The 20,922-nt window shown below is 43.4% G+C and overlaps 1 protein-coding gene across 2 annotated transcripts in view; it reads left to right on the forward strand.

Annotated features, from left to right (window-relative positions):
* Positions 1–8,211: 8,211 nt before the first annotated feature.
* NRG1 (neuregulin 1) overlaps positions 8,212–20,922 on the forward strand; it is a 1,076,683-nt gene continuing 1,063,972 nt past the window's right edge. For both annotated transcript variants that reach the window (XM_041753501.1, XM_041753509.1), the window contains exon 1: positions 8,212–8,974. In XM_041753501.1, the coding sequence (XP_041609435.1) occupies positions 8,212–8,974 (763 nt within the window). The remainder of the gene's footprint in view (positions 8,975–20,922) is intronic.

Raw genomic sequence — 20,922 nt, forward strand, 5'->3', positions numbered from 1 at the left:
CATGGGCAAAGTGCAGAACTGGAAGAGTAGGACACCAGTTCTAAACCTACTTCTGAAAGCAATCAGCTTTTTGACCCCGGGAAAGGAAAAATTTTTTCTGAACCCTTTTATCATTTATAAAATTAAGAACTTCAGACAAGACACCCAGGATTCTTTCATGCTATAACATTTTGATGTGTTTCTGGTGCAAAGCATAATCTAAAAGGGAAAGTTTATGATGTTCTAACAGGTTAGGGAGTGGATAATAAAATATTTATTTATACCATTCTTTCATGAGTAGATATAGTAAAAACTGATGTATAATCTACCAGTAGGGCAGGAAGTTAATGATTTCTCTTGGTCTGATCTCTTTTATTACATATCCCTGTTTTTCAGGCTCCTACACTCAACATAGTTGCAGACTCTCTTCCACACTGAGACTTTTACCAAAACTACAAACTAGAAGTTGACATGAAGTAATTGTGGTTTCATGGAGTTATGTTTATGTTAAGGAACACAAAGTGTCCTGCTATCAGCATGTGTGGACTGTTCTAAAGCAGACCAATCTGTAACATCAAAGGGAAACATAACTGACAAAATTGGAAGCGTTCTATTCTCATAGAAAGAGACGCACAGGGCAGCCCCTGGTGGCACAGCGGTTTGGCGCCGCCTGCAGCCTGGGGTGTGATCCTGGAGACCCAGGATCGAGTCCCACATCAGGCTCCCTGCGTGGAGCCTGCTTCTCCCTCTTCCTGTGTCTCTGCCTCTCTCTCTCTCTGCGTCTATGAATAAATGAATAAAATCTTAAAAAAAAAAAAAAGACGCACAAAGTAAATGGACTTTAATTCCACCTGAGTCTAAATATTTATTTCTTCTTTGTGTGGTTGAAGGTGCCATCTATATATCCTAACCCTTCCAAGGGAAGAATGATGTTGAGAGCTCCCATGGTGAAATAATCAGAAATTGCCAAATTGTTGAGAACTGAGTGCCAGGGTTGTATCTTTGAGTCTTAGATTTCATAATCTGCTGTTAAGTTCCTTCTTTCTTTGACTTGATTGGGGCGTATGCCACAGTAAAGGTTTAGAAAAATTTTCCAAACATGACCATTTAATTTCCTACAGGTTTTTCATAAGTTTCTTCCTGGATTGGATTCATCCTTAAAGAAAATCTCTTAGAAATTTTAAGAATATGCGTTGATCGTTTTGGAATAATTGGAAAGAAAGAAAAATTCTGTTTACTTTTATCATGGAGAAAGATGTAACTCCAAACAAATTTAACCATCAAATCTCTTCTTTCTTCAAATTTGGCATATTTCTAAATAGCTTTCTAATAAGCTCCATAAAGTGTTACTATAAATAAATAAAATCCATATTCCTTACTCCTTAAATATCAGTGTATGATGACATTTTCAAATCCATTTTTGAGGGGAAATATATGACTTATGTATAATATATTTAGGATTTAAATAGCATATTTCTATTGGAAGGTTTATGTTATCTATTGATAGTGCCTCACTACTAATAAGACATAAGAAATTTGTGCTCACAGTAAAGTGATAAAATAAAAACAGCATTTGAGCTCAACAACTTGCTTCAATAATCTGCAAGATGATAATAATGATCCCTTCTCTACTACATAGTATTGTGTTTATTATTAGTTAATCATAATGTTAATAATAATATTAATATTCATCATTTCATTATCCCCAAGGAGGGTACCAAGGAAGTCAGATTAACATCGATCCTTATACTTCTAGCTCATTAGCTACCATGGCTATAATTACAGGGTTATAGCTTAATAGCCACACACACACACACCCAGCTCTTCCAAAGTATACTGTGGTAGTGGCTGGGAATTCCCACGGGGCCTGCCACACTCCTGTGGGAACTGAATCTGCTATTTTTCTGTTCTGTCTTCCTTCTAAAGAGGTGGTGTTCCTCCACTTCTCTGACAAGTGCAGTGACATTCTCACTGCTGGCTGTTTCCCCTTAGTTTCTTCAGGACACATCTACAGTGTTCCTTCTTCCCAGAAATGGAAAGCAGTCTTCCCCCCTCACATTACTTTTTTCACTTGAGTTTTGAAGTGACATGCGTGGTGTGTGTCTTTCAGTTCTACAATGCTGTTTATCACAATGACCATTTCAGCTTTTACTTGTGATTCTATCCCTACGAGGAGGAGCCCCTGTTTTGAGCTAGCTTGGGGAACACATCCCATACCATCCAGCTTTCCATCCTCCCCCCTCCTCTGTTTCTTCTGCAGGTCCCTCCTTTGTCCTTCAGAACACACACACTCCCAACAACAAAAAACGCGATACCTCCTGCCCCCCACCATAAATCATGAACTCATGCAAACATGTGGGAGAGAGGAGGTGACAGACAGGATTGCCAGCTCCAGAGCAGCAATCATAGCTGACTCAGTTTAGACAAACAGTGGTATGACATAGGTGCACACCAGAGAATTGCAGTTTGCATTATATGAACGGGTTTTAAATAAGTGTCTTACAGCCCATTATAGAAAAGCACTTTTAAATGGTCAGATATGTCTAATAAAGAATAAGTGTCCTTGGGAAGTCATGAGTTTCTGACAATAGACTTTTAAATAGACATATAACCAACTTTAAGGCAATTTCCAAAATATACCCTCTTTATTACTATGTCGGAAGATTCTTGAGGACAAGATATCGTTTATCCACTCTGTATTTTGCATAAATGAAATTTCTAAAGGATTTTCATGTATACTAAGCCATTTTATTTTTTGAGAAAGAGAGAGGGTGTGAAGTGGGGAGGGGGTGAAGGGGAGAGGGAGAGAGAGAGGAGAGAGAATCTTAAGCAGGTTCTGTGCTGAGCTTGATCTCATGACCCTGAGACCTGAGCCAACAAAATCCAGAGTCTGATGCTTAACCCACTGAACTACCCAGGTGCCCCTATATTAAGCTGTTTAAATTCTTCCAAGTGTCTCATGAAATAAAGCAGACTATGCTTACTTAATAAATAAGTAAATAGGCTCAGAAAATTCATGAATTGTTGTAAAGTTACAGGGCTGATAAAAAACAGAACTGGAATATGACCCTAGGCCAATTATGTCTCCAGACTTTACATATACTGTCCAATGCAAATGTCCAAGGAATGTTCATCTCTGGGTTGCCTGGCAAGGGCTGTTGCTTCTGTGGGGTAAGGAAGTAAACCTATATGGGATTTCTGGATTGCCATACCTGACACAAAGTTTAAAGGTGTCTTGAATTACAAAAAAGAAATCAGAAAATCCTCTTGGTTTCATTCTCTTTCCTCTCCCTCAACTGGGCTGAAATATGTGAAACCTACAGAATTTCACATCAGACCAAAGTATGAAAATTAGCGGCCCTGGGTTCTGAGTTTCTTCAGAGCAGACACCTTTCATGTCTGTATTCCTGCCTTATGCCACATAGTATTGCCATTTTTAAATTATGGAATTAAATATATGGCTAGATGGATGGACAGATGGGTGTGTTGATAGAGGTGACCAGGCCCTCCCCCACTCCCCCAGTGTCTAAGACTCAAGGGGTTTGGCCCAGGTCTTGAAGACTCATATAATATGTGGTACTTAATAAAGCCTTCTTAATTTTCTAGCCACTCTTCAGTAGAGTCATTTTGTCACATTGCTGCTCATGGGTGGCTTCCATGGGTCTATGATTCACCATTTCCTTTGAATTGCTCTTCTTTTAAGTCCAGCTTCTTGTTAATTGTGTCTAAATTGTTCTGGACCCTGGTCCCCGTTCCAAGACAAGCTGCTAGGCAAGTGAAGCTTCTTTGGGAGATTGCGCTTTCAGGACTCCAGCACCAGAAGTATAGTTGTTTCATGATTTATGGTGGAGGTGTGAACTCTGTGTGCTGTTGGTCAATGATGATAAAGTAGATAGCAGTGCCTCTGTGGATTTCCTGTTGCCCCTTCAATAGCCACCATTTAGAAGTATTTAATCATGTATAAAATGCTGGGGGTGAGAAAACTTTTTGAGTTCACCATTGCCCTGTGGACTTCCTCTTTAGATTTTCTAAACTAGTAAAACTGTTATTTCACATGTACCTGTATAATTTTATCTGTTCTTTCCTTAGTTAAGCAGATAAAATATTCCCAGGTAACGTGATGACAACTGCTCTGAGGCCTAGTCTTCTTTTGGTTCCAAGGTTAAGTCCTCAAGGAAACACATACTTTTGATTCAGTAAGTGCTCATCTGTGCCTTCTTAAACTGGTCAGAACAGATCTGCTAAAAAGCATCAGACTCCAATAACCTCTGTTTTCTTTGCAAAATTGAGATAAGAAAAAATACATGATGGAGGGAACACCGAATATTTGAATATAATCCCTGAGTGTGTTTATGGCATTATTATGCTTTATCTATTGAAGTTTATAAATTTAAAGTTTTGAGCTGTAGTTCTCAAAGTGTGGTCTCTCCACCAGCAGCAAGGGTATCACCTGGGAACTTGTTAAAAATGCAAAATCTTGGGCTTCACCTCAGATCTGCTTTAGAAACTCTGGGATGGGGCCTGGCAATCTGTGTATTTTCATACACAGGTGATTCGGATGCACACTAATGTTTAAGAACTGTGGTTTTAGGATGTATATGAGAATGAGCTTTTTTTCTCTTTTTAAAATGTTGGTGTGGACAAATTAAGTTGTCCCTTTTCTGAAAAGCACTTAAACACACTGAACAATTTTCCATACCCCTTTTCAAGCTTATGTTAATCATAGTGGAAATGCCATTTCCCTTTCATTTTAAAATAAGGGCAAAAAAGGGTAACATCCCTTCAGTGTGTGGGTGCCCTCAAAAATGAGGACTCTGATATAAAAGCTGAAATGAAATACATAAGCAAAAAGTTCTTAGCAGTGAACTGTTCTTGGAAGGCCTACCTTCACACAGAATACCCACAAGAATTACCCCCTTAACACCACTTAGCTGAGAGAGTAGGAGAAAATGTGGGAGTTAGGTAAAGGCCTTTAAAAAAATACATCTAAAAAAGTCATTTTAAAACAAACATAAGCAGCTTATTTTTAATCATACATAAAATGCTTTGTAAAATACTAAGAGGAGGTATCTGCAATTTAATGACTGTAAGCCAGTGCTTTAAAATTTTATTGTTGTTTTTATTGCCTGGAATTCCATCTCCCTGTGACAGTGTTGGGGTACTTTTGGGGTAATGCATGGTCATCACATTACCACATCAGTCCGTGATGAATCAGCTGACATTTATTGAGTAATTAAAACTGCCTTAACATGGGGGAATGGGGAAACTATGGTACCCGCTTTTTAACAAGCTTACAATTTAGTTGGTGTGTTGGGGGTAAAGCTGAAGCATGTGCACTCAGTAAAATAAGATCAAATTTGAGGAGGCATGAGACACACTGGGAACACGCGGGGAGCGGTCACTCTGAGTAGCTAGTATTTAAGAAAGGCTCCAGAGGACAAGTGGGCCTCCAAGGAAGCTTACTGTTGAGGGGGGATTGTTTGCAGAAATGTCCACAATTCTTTCCCTTCTGATATCCCTGCCCATTGGTGAGGCAAATTTTCAGTTCCTCACATTCAGAGAATCTACCCTTCCAGTCCTGGGATTTGAACTGGCTTTGTAAGGGTGGCAGTGACCAGGTGTCAGTTCTGACCTTAGGCCTCAAGAGGCCTTGCTTGCATGCTAATGGCTACTCTCTTGGAACACGGGCAGCTGCCATGAACAAGCTCAGACTAAGCCTGTCCAAGGAAAGAGACCCCATTGTTTGAGATGAACTGTCTCAGTTTAGGCCATCTGAGTCTACTCAGACCCTAGCAAAGCCTTCAGTGGGTCCAGCTGAGAACAGAAGAATCCCCTTACCTGAGCCCGGTCAAAATTGCCAACCTGCAGAATCCTGAGCCAAGTGAATGTATGTTGTTTTAGGCCAACAAAACTGGGGTATGATACAAGGTCTGAAAGGTGGAGATCACCGGAGAAAGTTGCAACTACAAAAAGGCTGAGAGTCGGAAACGTGTGAGGTCAGGTCAAAGAAAAGTGAAGACACCTGATAGGATTGGATGTCTGATCACTTTTTTTTTTTTTTAAAGTTTATTTATTTATGATAGTCACAGAGAGAGAGAGAGAGAGGGGCAGAGACACAGGCAGAGGGAGAAGCAGGCTCCATGCACCGGGAGCCCAATGTGGGATTCGATCCCGTGGTCCAAGATCGCGCCCTGGGCCAAAGGCAGGCGCCAAACCGCTGCGCCACCCAGGGATCCCCTGATCACTTTCTTTTACTAAATCGGTAGGAGCACCAGCGCTAAAGAGAACATACTGGAGGCCAGACCTGCACTATTATGCTGCTACATGGGGATCTTCTCTTGAAGCACACCATCAGGGCATAAGAAATAGGAATCCCCACAGTTGAAACACAATGAGCATCAAGACCCTGTCCTTCTAATCTGGACTTTGAGGGAGTGGCACACTGTTTCCCAGCCAACTATATTATGCCAAGAAAAAAAAAAAATCTTTGTGGCTTATAAATCTTATTGTTATTTTTACACCAAAAAATCTAAAACTTAAGTGACACACGTTTAATAAGCTGCTGGAAGCAACTTGTAGAATCCTAAAGTAAAAGATGTTATGAAGAGTCCTTTTAAAATCTTCGATTCTCACCCAGTAGATTTATTGGCCATTGGATAACAACTTCAACTCAGGTTTATGAGGTCATTGAATACATTTTTTTCACCATAAAAAAGCATAAGAGGAAATATTTTCTTTTAATGCTGAAGATGCGTTCTCTTTCTGTGGCGCGGTACTTGTTTGAAAAGAGCACGCCTGGGGGACGAATTCCTGTCTTAAGACAGCTCCTGAAATGTGGCGGGGCAGGGTGGGGAGGGGAGCAGGGAGCAGGGTAAAGTTGGGGTGGTGGGGCGTTCGGGTGGAATATGTAACCTACAGCTGCTCAGGTTTGAGATTTCTGTTCCAGCAGTCGCAGGAGCAGCTCTCATTTCATTCTAATCATTCACCAAAACTGACTAGCGGACGAGGTGGCATAAACTTTATACAAAATTGCCTTATTGAGCAACTACTTTACCCAAACCTCGCTCGTATCAGCAGTACCACACATGTCCTAAAATCACGGGGCGCCAAGGGTGTGGACGGACGACACGGCAAGGATGGTCAGGACTCAGAGCGGCCCGAGGATGAGGATGGAGCGAGGGCGGCGTCCCGCCTGGAGCGCCGCGCGGGGCCACGTCTGCCGGGGAGCGAGCCGGTGCAAAGTCGCCTTACCTGCGGCGGGGCCCCGCGACCGTGCTGCTCGCTGCCGCCTCTCAAGGATCCATCCACCCAAAACTTTTCTGAAATGCGGGCCCGCCGCCCGGGCGCCCCTGCTCCCCGCGGCGGCCGGACGTCCCGCGCCCGCTAACAGGTCCCCGGGCGCGGAGCGTCACCCCCGCTCCCCGCGCACCTCCGCAGCCCGCCCGGACTGCAGCCTCCTGGCCGCCCGGCCCCCCGCTGCAGCAGTCGGGGCGCCCGCGGGCGGGGGCGCGCGGGGCCGGCGAGGCCGCGGAGGACGAGCTCGCGGGCCGGGCCGGGGTCGGCGCAGCTGCCTGGGGCCGCGGGGCGCGGGGCGCGGGCCGCGGGGCGCGGGGCGCGGGGCGGGGCCGCAGCACAGGTCACCGGGCCGGCGGGGCGCAGGGCGCGGGCGCTGCCGCCGCCGCCGCCGCCGCCGCCGCCGCCGCCGCCGCCGCCGCGGCCACCCAGCGATTTCCAGGCACGCAACTCCGCCTCCAGGGCGCTCTCCCTCGCGCTCTCGCCCAGCCGCCCGCTCGCAGCCTCGGCAGCCGCCGCAGCATCACTTCACACAAAGGACTGCTACCCGCTGAGCAGCTCCTGCGCCTCCACGTCCTCCTCCCGTGACAGCAGCCCCGACAGCAGGGCTCGGGCGCGGCGGCGGCGGCGGCGGCGGGAGGACCTGTCACTCCCAGCAACCGAGGCGGTGGCAGCGGATTTTTTTTTTTTTTTCTTTTCTATTTTGCTTTAATCTTTTCCCCCTTATACCTCTTCGCCCTTCGGTGGTTCCACCCACCTCTTCCTTTCCCTCCTCCTCCCCTTCCTCCTCCTCCCACAAACAACTCTCCTACACCCCCCCCCCCCAATAAATAAATAAAAGGGGGAGGGTAGGGGGGAGGAGGAGAGGAAGAGGGAGGCAGCGCGGCGGCGCGAGGCACCGTCCGAACCGACAGCAGCAGCCCGCACGCACCTCGCACCATGAGATGGCGACGCTCCCCGCGCCGCCCGGGCAGCGCCGGCCCCCGCGCCCCGCGCCCCGGCCCCGGCCCCGGCCCCGCCGCCCGCTCGCCGCCGCCGCTGCTGCCGCTGCTGCTGCTGTGCACCGCGGCCCTGGCGCCGGGGGCGGCCGGCGGCGACGAGGCGGCTCCCGCGGGGGCCTCGGTGTGCTACTCGTCCCCGCCCAGCGTGGGCTCGGTGCAGGAGCTGGCTCAGCGCGCCGCGGTGGTGATCGAGGGGAAGGTGCACCCGCCGCGGCGGCAGCAGGGGGCACTCGACAGGACGGCGGCGGCGGGCGCGGCGGGGGCGGCGGCGGGGGCGGCGGCGGGGGCGGCGGCGGGGGCAGGGGCAGGGGCGCGGGGCGCCGAGCGCGAGCCGCCCGCCGCCGCCCCGCCGCCCGCCGCCAACCGGACCGTGCCCTCCCGGCCCAGCGCCCCGGCGCCCCGCGCGGGCGAGCCCGGAGACGCCGAGGCGCCCTATCTGGTGAAGGTGCACCAGGTGTGGGCGGTGAAAGCCGGCGGCCTGAAGAAGGACTCGCTGCTCACCGTGCGCCTGGGGGCCTGGGGCCACCCCGCCGTCCCCTCCTGCGGGAGGCTCAAGGAGGACAGCAGGTACATCTTCTTCATGGAGCCGGATGCCAACAGCAGCAGCCGCGCGCCGGCCGCCTTCCGAGCCTCTTTCCCCCCTCTCGAGACGGGCCGCAACCTCAAGAAGGAGGTCAGCCGGGTGCTGTGCAAGCGGTGCGGTAAGTGCCTCGCCCTCGGGGCGCGCTCCGGCCGGGCGGGGAGGTCGCGGGCCCGCGCGCGGGGGCTCGACGGCCGCGGGGCAGGCGCGGGCTGACGAGCGGAGCCTGGGGCCGCGGAGCTGAGCGGCTCCCCGAGGTGGCTTCGCGGCTTGGAGTCCGCAGGCAGAGCCTTCTCTGCTTACCTGTTCCCTAGACTTTGCCACTGGTGAGAGCGCCCGAGTTGGCTGCTCGGTTGGGGCCGCCTGAAACTTTTCCATCCCTTGGGGTTTCTTTCGCCGAGTACAGTGGAAAGGGGCCGGCGGCTTTCCCGCGAGCGCATCGTCGAACTCGCTTGTGCTTGGGAGGTGCTGGTGGTGCCTGCGTGGGCCGCCGTGGGGGGGGGCTCTGGAGGAGCGAGGGTGAGTCCCGCGGGACTGTCACGCCTTCCCCCCCTTAGGGTCCCGAGCGTGGAGGGGGTCGGGGGTCGGTGTCCGGGGGAACCCGCGCAAGGAAAACACACAGCGCTGAGATTCCCCTAGAAATGTGACGGAGTCTTTGGCCAACTCCATGTCCAACACATAGGCGCCGTCTGTACCTTGCAGACAGAAGAGGTGCGTGCGAGAAGTATGAAGTTGGGGCATTTGTGTTTGGTGAGGTCCTCTCCAGAATTTTTGTTTTCACAGTGTTTTGGTTGGGAGTATGTTTTGGCGCTTCAGTGAATCGGAACAGATAAACGTGATGCGCGTGTGGAGCTTCTCGTGTAGGCCCTGAAGAGGGATTTGCGAAGCGAAGTTTAGCCATCAATTTCCCAGACCCTTTCCCATTTTACCGCTGGGAAGTGTTCTTCTCACATCTCCTTAGTATGATCAGGTCTGAGAAATTAGCCGATTATGTGTTTGAGGTGGCATTGCACTTATGCCATTCATAAAAATAATTTCTAGGTTCGAAATATCTATGTAATTTCCCGATTACCATACAATCACTAAAACGTAGCAGGGTATCTTCTCAAACCAGGAATTAACATGATTGCACATCATACATTCTAACATGCACTGTAGCTTTCCCCCTGTCTTTATGTATCTAATAGATGGTTGGGTTAATTGAATTCTTGCAAAACTCAGCACCACGCCATGCTCTGTCTGCCTGTGATGCAAAGTGTGTCAGTTCTTTCAAATTCGTATTGGATGATAGCCAATAACTGAAATTTCTGGTTGGCATTTGTAGTGCCAATATCCTGCAGTTAATTGATACCTAACGATTTGGTTTTGATGCCAGGGAAGAGCATTGCTTATCCACCATTTCCCTATTTTAACAATGCACTTTGTGCGCCAGACCTGTTCAGATTGCACCACTCTGTGGACAGAAGCTGTTCTCAGACAGTGGTGCTGAAGAAGGCTGAGTGACGTTGGGATTCCCCGGGTCTGGCTGATAGATGTCACTGTAAAACATGGGAAACGCTCTGCTGGGAGCTGTCTTATTAGGGAACACAAAAGCTCAACACCATTGTGCTGCAGCACATTAGTTAGTCTGTTATAGAATCTGAAACAAAATCTTTTAAGCCATACCGTTGTCCAATTTTCACACGCTTTATTATATGTAATTTAGAAAGGATTTTGCATTTACCCCGAATCATGAGTTGTGAATCATGAACTATACATGGTGGAAATGGATATAAAAGGGATCATAGTTGGCAATGATTACTAGGATTGCGGGGTGTGTTACTGGATTAGCGATGGTGTTTTGTGTTTTGACTAGAAATAAACGTCAGACTTTAGGGATAAAGTTCTTATAAGCATCCAGAGGATGTTTGGAAATGGAATATTCATGTTGCCTAGAGGAATACTGTTCTGTTTTTGTGCTTCTAAGGGGAACACCTTCAGGAAGGTAGTTTTGCCCTTTTGTCTGCCAAAGGAAATACATATAAAATTGGGCATGCTAAGCAAAACAGGTTTCTAAAATGAACTGGAAACCTCTCTGCATATAGTTGAATAGATTAAGAAAAAATGAAGTTACTGCTACACGTCTGTGTAATTATTGCATATGTTTAGGTACTTCAAGTTAGGATACTGAGTGAAACCTTAACTATTAGGTTTAGCTAAGGACTGACGGAAATCGTGCTGAAAGTTTCTCTTGCGTTTTTATGAGCATAGAAGTTATTCTACCATCGGGGGATAAAAGTAAAGAGTAAGAGCTGTCTTATATAATGTAAACTCAGTAAATCCACATTGGAACATTGGATTTAAAGGTGTGTGCCTGAGTGTTTGAAAACTTGTGAATGCACCCAGTTGTGTGGTTTCCGTTAACAATGTCACTCACAACCTACCAGGCAAAAGAGCACAAATTGAGGGAAAAAAAAAAAAAAACACAGGGAGAATAGGGACTGATTTGTCCTGGTCGAGCTGGTGCTGTGTGCTTCCGGTGAAAAGATTTCAGGAGAGCGGTGGGGCAGTGGGTTCTTATCTAAGGATATGAAGCTGCTCTGGGGGCATGATGGTTGTGTTCCTGCCTGAGCCGTGATGCCAGACTGGAGGGGGAATATAGCAAAGTCATTTTGTGATATCATACCCCGGGGAACAATTTCCAGCTGTCATGCGCTCAGCTTCAGTGTTTCCTGCAAGTTGCTTCCTGGTGTAGAAATTACACATGCAACAGATTAGTTTTAGGATTGAGCTAATAGAAGTCTTCCTTGAATTTCCCCCCCCCTCTTTTTTTTTTTTTTACCCCACCTAAGATAAACTCCTGAGCAGTATCTGTATAAAAAGTTCTCTTCTGAAAAATGGATCTTTTGAAACCAACTGTTTAGTGTATTTTAGAAGACAACACAGAATCTCCTAGCTTGTTTACTTTATATCTGAAGTTTGAATAAATTACTTACACTTCTTGTGGTTATTTAAATGCTTCCTGGTCTTTTGCTTTTGCTCACTGAACAAGCTAAGAAATGTTTTTAGGTTTTTAATCAGAATGCAAAATAATTTGCTCTTCAATTAAATTTCTGTTATTCAAACAAATCATTGTTGCACTACTTTAGTTTTCAAAGCATTGCAGTTATTTTAGGCAGAAAACGATTTCCAAAAAGATGTAAAAATACTGATGTTGATTAACATATATAATGTTAATGCAAGATTTATACATCGTCGTCTTTCATTCCAATGTAAACATTTGGTATATCCCATAATACTGGAATGTATCGATAACATAAGCATGTTTATCAAATATTTATGATAAATGGCATTTACCTTTTTTTAATATCCTCAATAACTATTTAATAAAGTGAGCTGACCTTACAGTGTTATGAAAATGACAAATGCTGCAGGGATTTTCTTAGCCAGCACTGGAGAAAATAATTCTTAATAAAAGCTATATTAAGTAAGTAGCGATAGGAACAGATACAATACAGCTTGACTGCTTGTATTTCATAAATACACATGTAAATTTAATTTCCCAAGCATTTGTGACTGTTCTCTTTAGACTGTATAAATCTTACTGTTAAAAATCTATATGCACAACACTTCTTTCTGTCAAGGAGAGAACTGTATATATATATATATATATATATATATATATATTCATTTATATTTATGATAAAAAAATGATACCACGATTGGTCATTTGGAAAAATGACTCCCTGAAATAAAAATGTTCTAAAAGGGTAATTTAAATATCTGAATTAGAATATTTTATAAACTCTGGGGGATAGTTCTCATCAGTTGTGGGAAATCTGTAAGTCCTTGGAATCTAGGGAAAGTTTTACTGTATGTCTTAATATATCAGGTTAGACCGGGGAGCTTAAACACACAGAGGGGTAAAGCAACGAACTGTTCTGCTGTTGGCCTGTATATTTATAGCAAATGTTGAGCAAAAGATATGATTGGGCGGGTTATTGCCCTTGTCATATGTAATCTATTCATTGTTCAGGGAATCTTCTTTGCTTCAATGCCCATTTTCTTGTTATTTTTTTCTTTATTAAAAACAAGATTTAAAAAAAAATTCTTAAATTACAGTGACAATTTATGAATTGGCCAGATGCCCAAAGACCTTTAAACTCTCATCTGCTCTTAGTAATACTTAGGTGTTTGGTTTGGTTGTTTTTGATATGCTTAAATGATGTGAAAAGCTTTTCTCTACACATAAGGTGTTACTGGATGAGTATTTTGACTAGCCTTATAGAAATAAATCATAATAACGAAAACAAAAAGTATATGATGAAGAACAGTGGTAGGGATTCATTGACCATTACATTCGTTAAAAGTAAATAATGAAAAAGTATGTAATGAAAACAAAAGGTAAAAAATTAGGATTCCTGTGACTCATGCAATTTGTTGCCAAAAATAATAAAGTAACTTGCCTTAGTCAAAGTTTTCATGAGAAAGTGAGAACTCCTTTTTAATGTTCTTGTTTTTAATTAACAGAAATGACTTTAGTGGACAGATTCCCATCTGTATAGGAGTGTTCTAACGTTGTGCATGCACATGTTACTCTGTGCTCTTATGTTATCATAAAATTTAAGATAAAATTAAAGTAGCATTATGAAAGACCATATGATCTAGCTACTGCCCCCAATTATTGGTCACTTTGTAACATGGAACAACTGATGAGTGATACATTCTGTCTTACTTTTAAGTCTAAAGTTGATTTATTTGAGAATTTACAGAATATAGGCTTAAGGCTTACTGACTTGAGGTAAATGCTGGTTGAGAGGTTGTATTTTCATATTGTTTAGTGCCATGGTGTGCTTGGCTCTCTATCCCTAAATGATCCATACAGGTTGAAGTAGATAAAATAAAAGAAATTTTGGTGAAATTGAAAGCTTAACATGGGTTGACTCCTCTCTGTTTGGTATAGATCCAGTTTTTAGGACCCCCCCCCCCCAACTTTAGACTTGCCATCAAGGAATGCTAAAGAGAGATACATATGTGGTAATTTACATTATTTTTTTAATCTTTAAGAGAACCAGTATATTTTTCCCAATGGAAAATAGGTTCCTTGCAAACTATGTCCTAACCTTGGTTCACTCCATTATGACCTAGTAAAATGTTTATCTTGTTTTTCATAATAACCAAAAAAAAAAAAAAACCAAAAAAAACAAAAAAAAAAAACAAAAAACAAATCCCAAAAACCAAACAAAAAACAAACCCAAATTTAGTTTACCCACAACTTGGATGCTACTTGGGATATAGTCCTACCAGTTCCTACCTGAGACTTTATATATATATATATATATATATATATATATATATATATATATATATACACACACACACACACACCCTTCATCTCTGTTTCCTGTGTGAGGACACTGCAAGGGAAGGCTTTAAGTAAACAATGAGGCTCATGAGTGGATCCTAGTCTGTGAGTGACTGAAGTATAGGATTGCTGTTTATCATTACAATCATTAGCCTTCTCTTGACACCTTGGGATTTGGCTGAGTCCAAATATATCAGAAGATAGATCACAATACTGTGAATGTAGGTGGTCTTTCTGTGTCCAATAGGCTCTTTTTTCTATCTCATGAGGACATAGATGGTAATCTGCATTGTATCTCAATTTCAGATTTTTTTTCTCCCAAAGCCCAAGGCTCTGGCTTTGGATATCTGCCCCAGACTGCTGGGGACTGGAAGAAAACAGCTCAGAGTGGTGCATGATTCTGGAGCTGGTAGCCAGATTTAGGAGGTAATGCTGGGCCAAGATAACCTGGAGGAGGGAATTGTTTCTTTTCTCTTTGCTCTGCTGTGCCAAAATACATGAGCTGAACTGAGCCCAGCACAAGGGGACATTCCTGACGAGGGCACTAGAGTCTTGGTAGTGGGCACATCTTGGGGTTCTGAGCATGGAGGGGGCATGATAAGAGAGGTGAGGCTTTGTCTGCTTTGCTAAATTTGGAAATCTCCAGCAGTAATACTGTCATCCCAAGCGTTTGTCTCCAGTCTAGGAATTGCCACTGAGGCTAAGAAAGCTAAAATATTGAGCTTACTAAAGCCTTGTGTTTATAACTTCCCCTCATTGAGTTTGTATCTTTTCTTCCCTCTTTGATAAGCACATATTGCTTGGTGGTTAAGTGTAGATTAAATACTTGTTGAATAATTTAAAAGAGTAAATGACGGAAGCACCCCCCCCCCCAGCTTGTTGGGTAGTGGCGATCATTGTTCAAGGCTAAATTTTGAAAGAAGCGGAGGGGGGGAACCCTACCCTTTCTGGTTCTTTTTCTTCAGGGCTCTAACTTGGTGAGACTGAAGTAGCATTTAGAGCTATATCCTGCCAGGACACTGTTTCTTCCACTCACCACCCGGAGCCCATCTCTGGATCCACTTTTTGGGCTGCAGAAAAAGGTGGTTTAATTTCTCCAAATTAGTTTCTCCTTCATTATTTCTGTATAATATTTATTCTGTGTAGTCTATAGCCCCAGCTGGGGGAAAATGCCCTTGTTGTAAAGACTGACCAAGCACAGAAGGGATTTTGAATCATCAGTGAATCCCGATTACTGTTTTGAGCAGACCCACTCCCACGTCACTCCAGATCACTTTGGGTAGTAAATCTCAGTACTCAGAAATTGTATGTTCTTCCTTGATCTCCATCGCCCCCCCACCCAGGTGTTTAACTATCTCAGCAATGTAAGTTCCATTCCTGTAACTGAAGACGGAAAGGCACTGCTTGTATCCCTGAGAAGTAATAAAAAGATTTTAGATGAGTTACTTTTCACTCTTCCCTCCCTGCCCCCTTGTTTTTGACATCCCGTCAGCTCTTGGTTAGACTGAGTGTGGGATGGCACATATCCATTTGGGCTCCGATGAATAATGAGCTCCTTTTCCGTCATTGTCTCAGTCGGCCTTGGAGACACCATGGGCCACGATGTGTTATCAGGGAAGCAGCAGATGCAGTGGCAGCATTTTCCTCCACTGCAGGGAACATCCTGGCTGCACCTCTGTACAGAACGTGGCAGCTATCTACAAGGAGGAGAAGGATGGCTGTTTGCTTCAAATAGAATTTGTCATTAGACTTCGCCCTTGGGAGGTGATCCTGGCAGTGAGGGCTCTTTGGTGACTGCCAGGATGGAATGTTCTGCTCAGAGTGGGGGATGCTCCTTGTCATGTATCAGTACAAAAGGGCCACAGCTTTGAAATTTCCCAGGCTCTTCTTTGCAAGCCTGACACCTCTGAGATGCTGTTTCCTCCATTGTCTTCATTCCTGTCAACTGAGATTGCTTGCATCTTGTTCTCAGGATCATTAGCAACTTTTCTTTCATCAGAGCAGGAATTTTATTAAAAATTCTAGCCTTTTGGACTGTAGTCTAATGCTGGCAACCCCCCCCCCCCCCAGTTATGGTAACCAAAAATTTACCACTTTAACCATTTTTTTTTTTTTTTACGTGTGCAGTTCAGTGGCATTAAGTATTCACATTGTTGGGCAACCATTAGCACCATCCATCTCTGTAACTTCACATTCCCAAATTGAAACTCCATACCCATTACATAATAACTCCCTACTCCGTCCTCCTCTTCCCCCCAGCCCCTGGGAGGGACCATTCTAATTTCTGTCTCCATGAATTTGACTATTCTAGATATCTCGTATAAATGGAATCATACAGTTTTTGACTTTTTGTGACTGGCTTATTTTACCTGGCACTGATGTCTTTAAGGTTAATCCATATTTTACCATGTGTCAGAATTTCATTCCTTTTTAAGGCTGAATAATGTTCCATTGCATGTATATACCACATTTTATCTGTTCATTAGTCAGTAGACTTTCAGGTTGCTTCTATCTTTTTGGCTATTGGGAATAAAGCTTCTATGAACATGCACCTATAAATATATCTGTTCATGACCATGTTTTCATATCTTTTGGGTGTATACCAGAAGTGCAGTTGCTGGATCATATGGTGATTTTATGTTAATTTTTTTGAGGAACAACCATAGTCTTTTCCACAGCAGCTGTACCACTTTCCATTCCCATCAGCGACGCACAAAGTTTCCAATTTCTCCATGTTCTCTCAAAGGTGTGTGATTTTTGTATTGCTTTGATAACAGCCAACCTAATGGATGTGAAGTGGTGGTGAATAGTTTTTATTTTGTTTTCTGAAGTTAGTGCCTCTAATTACAATGTCATTAATAAGAAGCAAAAGTGCTCAGAAAACAGAGGTTTTCATCTGTTCCATTCTTAATTTAACTAGCATTTAGGTTCCTGAAGCTGAAGCCACAAAATAACAAAATTATAACAGATAATAGCTTAATAAAAACCAATAAGAGATTTAAAGAGTAGACCTGGCCTTTGGTCATCATAAGAATATTATATTTGTCTTCATAATGCTATCAACATGGTCCAGAAAAGCACCTTATCATATTTGGATTAGTATCAAAAATTTTTAATTGATTTTATTTTTCATTAAATTTCTCCCACCACCTCTCCCCCCTCCTTAATTTCCTTGCTTTATTCTGTCCACTGCTAAAGGTTGTCTTCTATTAAACACTGCACGAGAGGATGAGTCATTCTAAAATACTGCTTTTATTAGACCTTTCTCTGCTCAGAAACTTTCGATGGATATACCATAGTTACTCTTTAATCCTGATATTCATGCTCCAAACCAAGCCTCATCTTTCTGAGTTTTATTGTATAATTGTTTTCAGCCCATTTAACTGCACCATGAGCAGGCCATGCACTTTCTGACTCTTGTTTTTCAATGGGCCATTCCCTCTGCCTGGATCTACATCCTCTCTCATTTCTGCCTGTGGAAATTATGTCTTCTTCAAGGGATGGCTCAGATCCTACTGCTTCTGTAACAGTCCCAGTAATGATCCTGTCAGAAATATTCACTGTAGTCTTTGAGCATAGAGCACCTTTTTACTGAAAACTTTATACATGCTGCCATTACAAATTTCCCTTTTGTTATCTTTGTTAAAAAATGTTTTAAAAATTTACTGTGTGTGTATTGTCCTGCCTCAGTCACTAGACCACAGTGGATAGGCACTGGGAGGTGCCGAGGTGGTTCTCTGCTTATTTACGAGTGCAAAGTGCCCAGCCTTGGAGTCAGGAAAACTGCTTTCCATGCCCAGCTTTGTAGGTTAGTACCTGTGTGCTTTGGGTAAGTAACCTTCCTTCCCTGGGTCTCTGTTCCCTAATATGCAGAATGAGTGGGAAGAACTAAAATGATCTTCCTGGATCACAGTGCCTTTGATCCTCATTCAGAAATGACCCAACGGTACAAACCACTTCGGCTCCTGCTCCTAGAGCTTTTCTCTTCCTCTCTCATTTTTGCATTATTCTAAGGAAGCTAATTATAGAAAAAACAGTTGGGAAACTTTTATATCATCTGAAAGGGCAGTAGGAGAGCTTAATGAGTGGGAGCCCTCCCAGAAGAGTCTCTTCTTCTTCTTCCCCAAGGCTTTCCACCTCCATTGCCTTTTTGCGTCCTTGTGTTACATTGTCTAAAATAGTAGCCGTTGGTTGTATTCTTGAGCATTTTTTTTTTTTCAGAAGCAAATACCATTGTCTCTTCAGGCTTGTCTTTGAAATTATAAAGTATGATTAACAGATTAATCCACATGTGTAAATTTTTTAGAGTGAGAAAGTTCACTCATTTATTTCAGTAAAATGAAAAGGAATGATTCAAAGTGTGTTTTATTGTGAATTTTATTTTAAAATGTTAATCTGGTACTCTTTTAGGTTATAATAATTAGCACTGTTGTGGGGATGGAGGAGGCCAGCATGAAGAGATGGGCAAGCTTGATTTCAGCTGGATGGTAGCGTTCTGGTGATGGTGGGGGAGAACATTCCTACCTTGATGGAGGGTAGGGGTAAGAGACTTTCTCAGTTTATGAGTCTTGCGGTTTTGGCAAGAAAACAATATATCTCAGTCCTTTTATGAGCAATGCAGAAACAAGTTGTCAAATGAGGAATAATTTGATCTGACTTTTTAAATTACTGCAGGAAGAGGCCTTGACAGTGCCACAGGGGCCGGGCAGGGCAGGGCAAGGCAAGACTCAGCTGGGCTGCATCCAGTTTTTTTTCCCCTTCAGTTTGGCCTCCCCGAACCCCTGGTGAATTCATCTACTCTAGCAGACCCAATGCTGCTTATAAATTGTGGCTCTTAAATCCCTATCTCTAGCCTAAACCTTGTTTTTTGGCTCCAGATCCAAATATCCAGCTACTTACTGGATAAGTCACCCAAAGGTCCTATAGACCTTTTATATTAAACATATCAAATGGTATCTCATCATCCCCCCTGCCAATCCAGGGGTAAATGTGTGTACTAATAATGAAATTATTTCACTGCCATTATAATCACTACTATTGCTATCAATGGTGACTACTATTACTCCCAGTGGTTTTCTGGATAGCTTTTTCTGTGCCTGAGTAGTAGGTGCTGATCTGAATTCATGTAACCCCTCACCATATGATAGCGTCATTGTCTTCCTAGTTACTTCAAATCAGAGGTCTCTCTTTCTGCTCCATGTGACTTTGGTGACCAGATCCCATTGATTATGCTTCCTTTTACATCTCTCATTTCTTCCTTCTACACCAATGTCATTATTTCTTACTGTAACTGTCACAACCACTTTGCTCATGGATTCTCCCCTTCTTAAATTCATTCTCTATACTGTTGCTAGAGTGATTCTTTTTTAAAAAGATTTTATTTATTTCAGAGTGTGCGGAGAGAGAGAGAGAGAGAGAGAGAAAGAGCACGGAAAGGGGGGTGGGCAGAGGGAGAAGCAGACTCCCCACTGAACAAAGAGCCCCATGCGGGGCTTAATCTCAGGACCCTGGGTCATGACCTGAGCCAAAGGTAGACACTTAACCAACTGAGCCACCCAGGCACCCCAGTGATCTTTCTGATTCAGAAAAGATCATACTACATCCTTGCATAAGGCTCTTTGGTTACCATCAGGATGAAATCCAGGCTCCTTAGAATGGTGTATAAGGCCTTTTAACTTTTGTCTAAGTGTTCTTATCCAGTTCTTCTGCCTGAAACCCTGTGCTTTACTGATGGCATTGCTCCAACGTGCTTAGTGGCTTTAGATCTCTGTGCACTTGCCTGTATTGTTCCCTTTTCCCAGAATGGTCTGCTTCTCTGCCTACCTTTTGCTACCTTTTCTACCTGTCATTCTAGACTATATGCTTTAGTGGGAGAATGTTTAAAGTATCATAACTTAGGGATACGGTCACAGTATATTGTCAATATTATACAATATGTGTATGATTACTTTTATCTATCATCTGTTTACCTCCTCTGTCTTAATCTGTTTATCTTGTGTGTCTATCTCAAGAGAAATAAAGGCCTGCAAAGTTATATGACAGAAGCCTACATAACAGTTGGGAATTGGAATTATCAATGTTTAGAATTTGCTTCATTTCATTTGTGTGTATTTCTAAAGTTTTTATATTTAATGTGTATTACTTTTTAGCAAGGAAAAGCAATAAATGCTACTTTTAATACAACTTGTAACAAGGACTGTGTATTGTTTAAGGGATTTTTGCTCCTTTAGAACACTGCCTTCTCATAGCAGATGTATTTGTTAGGGAAGGTTGACTGCTGTAACAAATGGTATCCCAAATATATAATGGCTCAAATGCAATAGTTTATTTCTGCCCAGTGTGTGGACAAGGGATGAGATGTTCTAGTCTTTACTTTCCTCTGAAAGGTACTAATACCTGGGGGCCATAGCTGAACCTCACTTCAGACCAAATTGGTTGAAATAGGCAGGGTTCCAGTTTGTGATGGTCATTTTATCTTTAATAGCTTGACTATCTGAAAAGTGGACAAATTTGTCTTCTGCTTCATCACAGTGGAGAGTCCAATGGATATATGTAGAGCAGATCATAACAGCCATCTATGTTTATCGTTGACAAATATGGTATTAACTGCATGCTCTTCCTTGAGCTCAACTTAACATTTGATAGGTTAGTTTTGCAATAAATCTTTAAAGTTATATGTTTGGTTTCATTCAGTGTCATTGAAAATGCAGAGGGTAAGGCCACAT

This window comes from Vulpes lagopus, chromosome 4 (genome assembly GCF_018345385.1).
Source record: "Vulpes lagopus strain Blue_001 chromosome 4, ASM1834538v1, whole genome shotgun sequence".
Taxonomy (NCBI): domain Eukaryota; kingdom Metazoa; phylum Chordata; class Mammalia; order Carnivora; family Canidae; genus Vulpes; species Vulpes lagopus.